The 12122-nt window shown below is 43.2% G+C and overlaps 1 protein-coding gene across 1 annotated transcript in view; it reads left to right on the forward strand.

Moving 5' to 3' along the window:
• Positions 1–6850: 6850 nt before the first annotated feature.
• The window catches only part of JAM2 (junctional adhesion molecule 2), a 37469-nt gene continuing 32197 nt past the window's right edge, over positions 6851–12122 (forward strand). The window contains exon 1 of the mRNA XM_027680886.1: positions 6851–6974. Within this exon, the coding sequence (XP_027536687.1) occupies positions 6920–6974 (55 nt within the window). The 5' untranslated portion in view covers positions 6851–6919. The remainder of the gene's footprint in view (positions 6975–12122) is intronic.

Here is a 12122-nt window from a genome sequence, read left to right on the forward strand (position 1 = left end):
GTCATTACAGCTCAACTACACCATTTCTTCTATTAACTTTTTATTCTGTGGCTCGAGGAATCATACGTGGTCAATGATAACATCACATAATCATTTAAAAAAACTACAAGCAAAACAAGGTTAACAATGTAGGGTATAAAAAGAACACTTTTATTCTATGAGGAGATACATGCAAAATGTTCAGAGAATGGAAGACAGAAACAAACCCTGTTCTGTCACTCTGAGGGAGCCTTGAATGACACGAATAAAATCCTATTTGATACTGCACATTTTATTATATGTTTCTCTGTTTTAAATTGCTACTTTCTAATCTCTAAACCTTATTTTGTACAAGTATTTGAATTTTTTTATTCAGATGGATCATCAGAAAAATTATGGTAGAATATCTGCTCTCTCCTTTTACTCATTTGATGTTGCTCCGGAAGCACAATGCAGATTAAAAAATCATCTGGGACTTGTAACACTGAAGATGACAGTGGCTAAAAAATCCTGGGTGCACTCAAACCCTGTGGTCTGAGCTGAGAGCAGATGGGGGTTACTCTCAGATGCCTGGGATGTACAGACCTGCTGCAATTCCCCAGCTATTGATCCCTCAGTGCCCAAAGACAAACGCCTTCCAACTGACAAGTACTCTGGGAAGGGTTTCACTGAAGCCCAGTGGCTTTTGGCTTGTCACAACACTGAGCACATTTGTGGTACATAGAAGACATGGGTAACAGAACTGTCCAAGAATAATTGCAAGGTATCCATCTTCATAAAGCCCTTTGACTTTCAGGAAAACTGTGGCTGTTATTTTATAATGGTCAGATTATGAGAGGTTGCCCTCTGAGGCAACAGGAACCCTGTAATTGCTCTTATGCCATGGTATGTGGCTTGAAAGGAGTGCATAAGTGACAAACTGTGATGGTTTATCACCCTCATGATCCCAAGGCCAGCTCTGACCTCACTTCAAACTGCTTCAAAAATAAGACTGGCTTAAAAATTCTTGTTCCTCCTTTGCCATTCTGGGCTGTTTCTCACTTCTTGCCCTCTAGGTAGACAAGAGTAGCAGCACTGTACAAGGTCACTGAAGAGATACAAATTGCAGGATCAGTATTGTTGAAAGATTGTTTTGTTCACATCTTTCACATTATTTCGTATACTCATTTCTGTGCACAAGCAAAGTGACAGCAGTAATCCATGGCCAGAGGCAGCAATGGCCTTGGAAAACAATATGCAGTATAACTCCACCTTGAGAAGTATTCTTCATAACACCACAGAATCATGGAACCATTTAGATTGGAAAAGACCTCCAAGACCATCAAAGTCCAACCTTTGACTGAATACCATCATGCCTCCTAAATTATATGGTGAAGTGCCATGTCCACTCATTTTTTGAGCACTTCTAGGGCTGGTGACTTCACCACTTCCCTGGGCAGCCTGTTCCAATGCTTTAAAACCCTTTCTGTGAAGAAATTTGTCCTAATATCCAACCTGAACCTCCCTTGGCACGATTTGAGGCTGTTTCCCCTTGTCCTGTCGCTTGTTACTTGGGAGCAGAGGGTAACCCCCACCTGGATACAACCTTCTTTCAGGGAGTTGTACAGAGTGACAAGATCCCCCCTGAGCCTCCTTTTCCCAGACTGAACAATCCCAGTGCCCTCAGCTAATCCTCATCAGACTTGCACTCCAGACCCTTCCCCAGCTCCATTGCCCTTCTCTGGATGTGCTTCAGAACCTCAATGTCTTTCTTGTTGTGACAGGCCCAAAACTGGACACAGGATTCCAGGTGTGGCCTCACCAGTGCCCAGCACAGGGGGACAATCACTGCCCTGGTCCTGCTGGCCACACTATTGCTGACACAGGCCAGGATGCCATTGGCCTGCTTGCCCACCTGGGCACACACTGGATCATGTTCAGCCACCATCGACCAGCACTCCCAGGTCCCTTTCTGCCTGGCTGCTCTCCAGCCACTCTGTCCCCAGCCTGTAGCGCTGCAGGGGGTTGTTGTGTCCCAAGTGCAGGACCCAGCACTTGGCCTTGTTGAACCTCAGCCCATTGCCCTCAGCCCATCGATCCAACCTGTCCAGATCCCTCTGCAGAGCCTTCCTGCTCTCCAGACTTAGCCCCAACACCGAGCCCTGGGGAAAATCACTGGTGACCGGCCACCGACCAGATTTAACACCACTCACCAGAACTCTCTGGGTTCAGCCATCCAGCCAGTTTTTTACCCAGTGAGCAGTAAAGCATTATAAACACTGTTGCAAAATAATTCTGAATCCACCACCATCAGCATTGTGGCTAATGCATTGTCCACTGTTGCTTAGGTTGAATTGGGAAGTGTCCTACAACGCCATCCTATTTGATGGATGTTTTTAGAAATGTACCTTTGATTGCTACTGAGCTGCCTACTCAATTGCTGTAATCTTGCAAATTCAGTTGAAATAAAGAAAAAGGCATTGATTCTGTGCTTTGCAAGTCAAAGATAAAATCATACAAGACATTCCAGAAAATGGAGGCGGAGGGTGGGGGGTTTCACTGGAAAAAGCTACTGGAAACAATTAATTTGTATTACTGTTATCTTGTTCTACCCTCACATTTTGTGGCCTTCTTGGTTCAGGCTTGGCAGACACATTAGAGATGAAATACTTTAACAGTCTAGAGATACAGTGTTCTTTCACAGCGCTCCAGTCCATTACAGCCAGGCAACTAATCCATGGCATGCTCTGGCTTTAAACAGCCATCCACGACAGCTTGGTGGGAAAAAAAAAGAATATCTGAATTTTATTTTATTTTTTTCTCAAAACTGTACTTGCTCAGAGTTTTAAGTTTCAAAGTACAAAACAAGCAGATAATCTGTCAGCTAATTCAGATTTTTTTTTCCCCAGACAGGAGTTAAAACAATTAACATGGAGCAACTAAAAAAAATTAACAAGATGTCACAGAAGTCGAAAGGAGACGAGACCTTCTGTAACTAGGGGAGTGGACAGCTGTTAAAGCAATATCCCAGAACATTATAAAAAACTAGGTGCGGTGATAACTAAAATTGCCAATGAAAAAAAAATCCCTTAAATTGCATATATTGGCCTGTGGCTGCTGATAATTCTTCACACTAAAAAGCAAGGCTTTCAAGCTGATAGATTCAATACATAGCACATCGACCAATGAGTTTCAGGAAAAACACGGATCATAAAATATGCATATGGTGATTAAGATAGTTATTAAATGGAATCTGTTTTAGCAGTTTTACAAAATAGTTTTCCATCAATTTGTCCCATTGCTGTGACCAGAATCACATCAGAGCAGTCACTCTACAGCTCTGTGCTCCTGTCTTCAGCACTTACTAGAGCAAATATGTGTGACCACAATTTCGTGTGCTTGGAAAAAAGATGGGTACAGAGATTTAATGCACAGGCTATGGCACCGAATCCCAAATGGCATCTCTGACCTCCTCAAACATATTATTTCTCTTTTTAGAAATATAGAAAAACCTGTTTCTTCTTCTTCTTTAAATATGGAAAAATATTCAAAGGTGTCTTCTTGATCAAAACCTAAACAACGTAAATTCCAATAACAGTAAGCTCTCTATTAATTTTTATCATCCTATAGCTAAGAAAAATTAAATATTCCTAAAGTGAAGAGTCAGAATTTTGGCTTATAGCTTTTCACAGAATTTTGGGAAATTATTTTTCAAAACTTTTTTTTCACAGAACTCTTTGACAGAGTGATGGTACCATAACAGAAGAGGTAAACTCTAACTATTAGAACAGATTATCACCATCATTTCACATTTGGAATAGAAAGTTTCAATAAAAGGAGAAAGAATTCCATTGTAATGTAAGAAAGTAGATTTATTTAAAATATCATCTAATAAAATGAGGGCAATCCTTTGTTTAATGAATTCCTGCAATCAATAAGAAACATTCAAATCTTGAAATCATATTGTAATTCCACTCCATTCTTAAAGGCTTTTCTATACAAAGAACTTGACTAGAACAACTATTACAAAATAAGATAGCTATTCTTGACCAGCGTTTTGTGTGCAGATGTTAATCATAGACTGTTTTTATTATTCTAAAAAGGAGTCTCTATGGAAAGTTCTATGGAAAGTTCTCCAAGAATAACTGTTAAACTGAGCATCTCAAACAAATTCTTCCATGTAGGCCTCTGTGTGCTCTTTAATGAAAATATTTTTGCTACATTCAACTTTAAAAGATTAAAAATATGGAGAGCAGTCTTGTGCTATTCTAACAAGTTACTTAACAGTACTTTTAAGAATCCCATTGTTCAGCAATCTACATACAGAAAAAGTGTATATATTAAATGAACTGTATGCATTACAACCACTTTTCCAGTAATTCTGTGAATGCATTCAGAATACTGACATTTAATTGCTGGTGTTTCCTGCAGTTGTATCAAGCAAGCAGAGAAACCATGATCTAGATGTTGAAATAAAAGAGGAGAATGGAAAGCAAATATGAACTGTACTACAAAAAGTCAGACAAATGTGAGGGAGACAATCCTTTGCACTAGGCATTTGCTTCACTTGCAAGACAAATGAAACAGTGAAAAAAAAAAAGGAACTTTACTCTGACCTCATGCTTACATAAACCCTGTGGATTTAAGTGAATTTACTGTGGTATAAGAATCATGTTTACAAAATATAAATTAAAGCTTATATGTAAATCTATGTGTTTGGCCAATTAGAACTGAATGTTTACTATGGTGGAAAGGTTATGGTACAGGTCTAAACTTCATCCCATCATCTAATGGGATACCTTCTCCTTCCAATTAATCTCTTCATTCCCCTTCATCGATTCGTTGCCATTACATAGAATGATAGAATGGCCTGGCTGGAAAGGACCTTAAAAATCATCTTGTTTCAGCCTCCCCTGCCATGGGCAGGGACACCTTCCACTAGACCAGGTTGCTCCAAGCCCCATCCAGCCTGGCCTTGAACACTTCCAGGGATGGGGCAGCCACAGCTTCTCTGGGCAACCTTTACCAGTGTCTCACCACCCTCATAGTAAAGAATTTCTTCCAAATATCTAATCTAAACCTACTTTCAGTTTGAACCCATTACCCCTTGTCCTGTCACTACAGTTCCTGAAGAAGAGTCCCTCTGTGACTCCCTGGTAGCCCCCTGCAGATACTGGAAGGTGCTCTGAGGTCTTCACACAACCTTTTCCTCTCCAGGCTGAACAGCCCCAACTCTCTCAGCCTGACTTCATAAGAGAGGTGCTCCATCCCTCTGATCATCCTCATGGCCTCCTCTGGACTCACTCCAACAGCTCCATGTCCTTCCTGTGCTGGGGACCCCAGAGCTGGAGGCAGCACTGCAGGTGGGGTCTCACCAGAGCAGAGCAGAGGGGCAGAATCCCCTCCCTCCCCTGCTGCCCACACTGCTTTGGATGCAGCCCAGGACACAGTTGGCTTTCCGGGCTGCCAGCGCAAATGGCTGGGGCATATTGAGTTTTTCAACATCAGCTTTAACAGCCATCCTCTGACCTATCCATTAGTTTAATTCCATGCTGCCATTTCTTAACATTCACCACCTCTATATTTTTCCCACCAGTCTGCTCCCATATATTCAAATGTTATATCAAGATAGTATTTCTATCACTGTCTGACTTTAAATATTAAAGCAGTCCTACTGAAATCTATGAATCGTTGTCCATACTCAAAGTTATGATGTCCTGGGACACACAAAATAAATAACTTTTTTGTTTTCTATAGGAGAATTTTGATTTTATTAAATGTGTGTCACTGCACTGGTAATATATACTGGACACACACATATACATACATATATACTTATATATTTATATTTGCAGATTTTTTTTCAGAAATATTACTTGTGTGCCTTACACATTTTTTCCACCTGAAAAATAAGCTAAGAGGATTTTGACACAAAGAGCATCATGGCATCCTACTTCCTTGGTCTCCATTAAAATAGCTCTCAGAGAATTTATTTATAAATAATCTTTCCATGTTTTGCTGCAGTCTAACAAAATATAGCCAATCTTGCTGTTCAGATTACCAAAGAAATACTTGTGATACTTTTCTTGTTATAGAACGGTTTTACATCAGTGGTAATGTATTTTTAAGATGTCATTGGAAACTACTCAGATGCACTATTAACTGTCACGATGAGTAATTTTCCTTGATTCATAAATTTAAAGGGCCATTACACTTCCTGTATATTTAATCAAAAATCTACCAGACTGGTATAAACTAATAATATAAAAGGCTTTGAAGGTCACCGTGTGGTCCAAGTCCTGCTGTAGGTGGGATTCTGTCCAGCTCAGCTGCACAGACAGGCACAAGGAGTCACTGTGACTTCTTTCGGTTTAAAACAGCGCCTCACCCTCACATCGCTTTTTTGCCAGCCGGAACATTCAAGTGTTTGTGCCGTGGTTCCACCTCGTTATCCCTACTTCCACCCCGGGTGGCTTTGCCTTCGGGAAACGCACTAACAGGGACAACGCTCTTCTTTGAGAAGTTTAAGCTTTCCTTAAAGAAAAGTTTATTCTGTTGCAACAAATGTCCTTGAGCTAATGATGATCTCCCAGTTTCAAAACAAACAACTAAACGAACATAACGGAGGGAAGGGCTGCTGGATACAAGACAGCATAGCCCCCGGGATGCGCGGGGGAGGAGAGGGATGCTCCCGGATCCGCTGCCCGCCGCTGCTCCGCGCTCCAGGGCGGGCGGGCGCTCGGCCAGGGCACATCCCCGCGTCCAGCCCCGGCTCCCGCGCTCGGGGCGGGGAGGCGCCTCCTCGAGCACGTTAAAAGTTTGGGGCGGCCCCGGCGGCGCGGAGGAGGGGGAGCCCGGGCGGCGCGGGCGCTGCGCCCCGGCTGCCGCACCTGCTCCGCGGGCACCGCGCCCCCGGCACCGCCCCGCTCCGCGCCCCCGGCCCTGCTCCGCCGCCGGGAAGATGGCGAGCCCCGGCCTCCGCCTGCTGCTCCTCGGTTACTTGGGGGTCCTGAGCTGTAAGTGCCGCGTCCCCTCCCCGCGGGGCTGTCGCGTTCCGCTGCCTCCGGGAGCGCCCCGGCTCCCGCTCCGCACGGCGCTGGGCTGCGGGGGGACGCTCCCCCCGAGGTGTGGCTGTGTATCCGTGTCTGCGTGTGTTCCCGCAACCCCGGGACGGGGGGGAGGGTATCGCTTCCCCTCCCTCGCCCCGGAGCCAGAGGAGCCAACTCGCATCTCCAGCAGCGAAACGCGAGCGAACGCCGCAGCCGGGGCGGTGCGCGCTGATTATTTCCATGTGTCTCTTGTTTTCACACAGATGTAACCTGTTTAAGCCCGGCCTGTTTGAGCGCAAGCCAGCGGTTCTCTGCCGCCGTGCAAACTTTAGGATGTGGGCTGCGTAGTTTGCGTTTCTGATGGCCTTTACAAGGTGAATGAGCGAGGGACCGCGAGTGTGTTTTGTGTTGACGGCGCTGAATGCTGCTGTTCCAGGACAGAGTTCTGTGTCCAATATTTTTTATGGTCCTTTTAACTCCTTAAAAACTGGAGGGGAATAGGGAATATTAGAATAAATTGGGAAAAGGTTCCCCACCCAGAAAGCGTATGGAAATAAGAGAAAAACAGATCACGGGGCCAGATACCTGTGGAGAAGCAGTGAATTAACACACAGCGTTACAGTGCTAGTCGTGTTAAGGCTGTCAGTTTCAGATCACATCTTACAGTGCTCCTGTTCTATGCTTCTTGTGTCTTACTGGTGTTTTAGGGAAAGAGGTATAGGTGGAAATAGTGTTTTGAGAAGACTTACGTAGCACAGTTGTGCAATGAAATAGTCTAGGATGGGTTCTCAGTGCATTACGGATATGGCGCATCCAAGGTGCTCATGCTGGGTATGTTTTGAGGTTTACCTTTCACTCCTCCTCACGTAACAGAAACTGAAGTGTGGAAACTCCTCTTTTTGCAGATGAGTCCTGTTTAGGAGAGGCTTGAAGTGATGTCTGTGTGATAGGTCTTTGGCTTCATGGTGGTTTCTCTTTTCCTCTCTCTTTGCTTCTGCAAGACTTTAGGGAAACGTTGGGCTGTTAGATGAACAGCTAGCGCAGACTTTCTCTTTCATATAGTGAATAATAATAAATACTATTTTCTTTGTATTTTTTTCCTTCATTTGTTCTTAATTGCATTTGTACATCTGAGTCACTGAGCTGTGGGGTTTTTTTGTTGACAGGTTTTGGTTGTTCAGGCTGCTCAGCTTTCTGATTAGCTGTGTCTGTTAGCAGTGCTGGCTTTGACTAGTGAGGAAATGATAGAGCGTGGTTTGGAAGCAGTACAGTGCATCGCAGTCTGGTGCCTACATTGTTCTAAGACTTACTTGTTTGGGGTTTTTTTCCTCTTCCTGCCCCAGTTCCCAAAAAAACACCAGGTGGGAAGCAGGTTTACCAGCAAGGTGCTGATAAGAAGTCTTTGCATGAAGTGACTGTAGGTGTGTGGCTGTGCAGATGCTGATTGTTTGTGAGCCAGAGGAAATCTAGGCAGAAATTCAGCGGCAGCCTGGAGCCTGCTGCTGCTGCTTCTGTGGCTGGAGCGCGTTCACACGAACAATAAGGCTGAGTAATTCTGGCATCCAAGTCAGGCATATGGGCTGAGCAGTCTCTTCTGTGGGACCCACGTGCTCTGGAGAGGGTGGGGAGTGGCCAGAAACTAGTGAGGGGAAAAAAAGGAGTGATCGATACCCGACAAGCAGAGTGGGTGGGAGTTGGTCTCTTCTCCCAGGCAACCAGTGACAGGATAAGAGGACACAGCCTCAAGCTGGGCCAGGGGAGGTTCAGGTTGGACATCAGGAGGAATTTCTTCACAGAAAGGGTTGTAAAACGTTGGAATAGACTGCCCAGGGAGGTAGTGGAGTCGCCATCCCTGAAAGTGTTCAAGGAACAACTAGACATGGCACTCAGTGCTCTGGTCCAGTTGATAAGGTGGTGATTGGTCAAGAGTTGGACTCTGATCTTTTCCAACCTAAATGATTCTGTGATTATATGATTATATTGTGGGGCAGGTGTAGAGAACTTTCTTGGTAGCTGAGCTGCAGAAATTAAAAGCTGCATAAGTTGGTCACAGGACATTTTCAGTGAGAACCTACTAAGAAATATTCATGACCTGCAGAACTAGTGCTTTCTCTAAGCTAAGCCTTGCCTTTCACCTTTAATTAAGGGGAAAGAAAAGGAGTTGGGGATCTTTAATCATGTTATCTCTCAAGCTTCTGGACCTGATGGTATTGGGAAAGTTTTAAAAGGTGCCATAGAGCACTTGTGATCTCTGTTGACAGGACAGAAAATGTACAGAAATTATTGTTATTAACTCTCATGGCTACTCTGGAGGAGAAATGTACTTATGAACTGGCCTTTCTGTGAAGCTTCTAAATGTGATTTTTCTCGCATTAATGTACATTAAAATTAAACTTAAGAAGAATTTAAACTTAAGTTGGTGATGTTGGAGGCTAATCCAGCAGATGTGTCTGTGTGAGGACAGTGCAGAGGCAATTAATAGTACTCTTGCATAAATATTCGATGGTGCTCACCGGGATAGTTTGATTGAGCAATAAATAAGGTGATATTTTGTTTGTTTGTTTATTTTGGCTTTAAAAGCCCTATTCCTTATTCCTTAGGAATCTTTCAGTCAGATACAAAAGGCTTTTTGTTCTAGAAACTCTGTATCTTTCTCCCCCATGCCCAACAATCAATGACTGCATGACTGCATTAACTGTAGGAATTAATAGTGGAAGTCTTTAAACTATGCTGTCTTGACTATATGTGTTGTACAACTGATGTACTCAAATTTAAGAATACTGCCAACCCCCAGTCTTCAGTTGAACCCTCTTTGCTAGATTAGCTTGGTAGGAACTCATTTCTAAATCAGACCATAATCAGGTGAGATGGGATTGCTTAAATTTGTAAGACTTCATACTTCTCTAGCAATAGCTGTTCACTGTAATGCTGTAAAGCAGACTACCTGGTTTTGAAGGGGCAATGAGGGGAAGAGGCATCAAAGGAAGGTTCCTTCTCTTGCTGTTTTAGGTGAGTAGCAGTTTTTCTTTGCTATGGGCTGCTCACAGTCTATAAACCTGCACAGTCTTAGACACCCTAACATAAGATGTGAGAGGAGAGTAAGCTCCTTAAATATAGACAAACAAATGAAAGCTAACTACAGAAAAGCAATATGTGTTTCTGTCTTCAGCCTAACACTTTTCTTTAATGACTGTGGTGACACTGCACAAGGTACCCAAATGCTTCTCTGAGAAGCTGGTGGGAAGACTTTCCTGTCTTTGAAAGGGAGACATGTTTCTCTCTAGCTCATTTTATAACCTTCACAATTTCACCCTTTGGGTTAGATCCTCAGGGCTCAGAAGAAACTGGCTGTGAGTTACTGGCACGTCTTCCAGAAATCATGGCCTTTGCTGCATTTCAGCAAGTCATGCTGTTTTGCTTAAACCTAGGCATGCTGCTTGGAAGTGGCTCTGAATTCCTAAGAGGACTCAGCCAGAAGCACTGCTGTTCTGTGGCAGGGGTTCTGTCTCTCTCTAGCAGAGAGAGCTGGTCACTGATGGCCCCATAGTACCCTTATTTTAGGTTCCTGGCCCCATAGTCTGCTATTGGATGAGCAAAAGAGAAAATAAGGGTGACTGTCTTTCCTCGCTGCAAACAAGAGACAGGAAATATACCTGGAAGTGTCATGTCAAGACAGTCACGTTTTTTCGTTTCCCCTGTTTAAGGTAGATATATGCAACGGGAGGACTTGTTTTTGTTGTTGCTTGGCCTCTGGGAGCCTGTTTTCTCAGCTTTAAAGTTGCAACAATTCATTGTTCATGTTGAAGGATATCTGTTTCTGGGAACTGTGAATATCATAGGGCATCTGGCATTAATGATGAGAGTTAAAACTACCACTGTGATTAGCAGATCTAATTGAGCCTGGATGAGGTCTTCCTATTGGTCATTTAACTGAATTACACAATGATATTTTTGTGATTATTTCCTGTATTATACCTATAATTCCTACTGCAGCCTGTTTTGGTAGCTGCCAGGTTCTGCTGCAGAAACTGGCTGATGCCAGTGCAAATGATTAGGTAAGAAAGCAGAAGTAATTGAACTTTGACATCACATTTTCTGTTCAGCTGACTGATTTAACAAAACATCTGGGTTCACCTTTCATGACCTAGAGCTACTAAACTTGTCCGCACCCACTGACTAACCCCAAATGTTATTTGGGGTGTGTGCAGACCCGTCTTTAAAGAAGTGAGCTAAAAAAGTTAGAGGGGGTGTTTACCCTTCCTCAAAGGCTGCCCCAGGTGCTGCTGGTTGCTAGAGAGGAGTCCTCTTGTTCAGTGTGGGAGAATCTTCTTGTACAATTCTTAATATCTTCTGATATTAAGAAAATTCAGTTTCTTCATAAATTCACAAGTAAATAATAGTGATAGTTCTTCACTGGAGATAGTGACATGCATGTGAACCTTCTGTAGTAAGCAAGCTTCCCTTGTTTGAGGGGGATTAAATTTGGGTTGATGATGCTTTTGGAGGGTCAGGAACAATTTTTAGTAATAAAAGTTTACATCTGGTATGATCTACTTAGAGTCCATCAACACTCAAAATGTCATCTTTCTGTTGGAGCAGTTCTGTTTACACAGTCTATACTGGCTTCCTGCACCTGGCAATCCCTTTTAGGAACACTTTTCTGAAAGTAAGGCTTAGTGTCTTACTTTCCCTTTGCGATGCTAGAGGTGACTCCAGTGCAAATGCTTATGTAAAGGAAAGTTACTAAGAAATGTGGACACAGCCAGAAACATCCACATCACAATATAAATATCTTGTATATTAAAGCAGTCGAAGCACAAGTTAGACATTTGTATTTGCCCTTGCAGACTGTTTGCCAGGGCCATATGGAATGGCTAAATTAAGGTTCCCTTGAAGTTATACAACAATATCAAGCAAAAAAAAAAGGCATAAAATAGTGTCTCTGTGGATGTATACAATGAGCTGTCTCATTGCTGGTTTTTCTTCTTTGGTTGGTGTTTTTTTTCTCCACCATGAAAACTTTGTTACATACATATGGGAAAAGAGATGGTTTACAGGTTCTTACTTTCTAGTTCAGTGGCTAGTTCAGTGGCTAGTTCAGTGGCTAGTTCAGTG

This window comes from Neopelma chrysocephalum, unplaced genomic scaffold, assembly GCF_003984885.1.
Source record: "Neopelma chrysocephalum unplaced genomic scaffold, ASM398488v2 Primary Assembly neopelma1_60, whole genome shotgun sequence".
Lineage (NCBI taxonomy): Eukaryota > Metazoa > Chordata > Aves > Passeriformes > Pipridae > Neopelma > Neopelma chrysocephalum.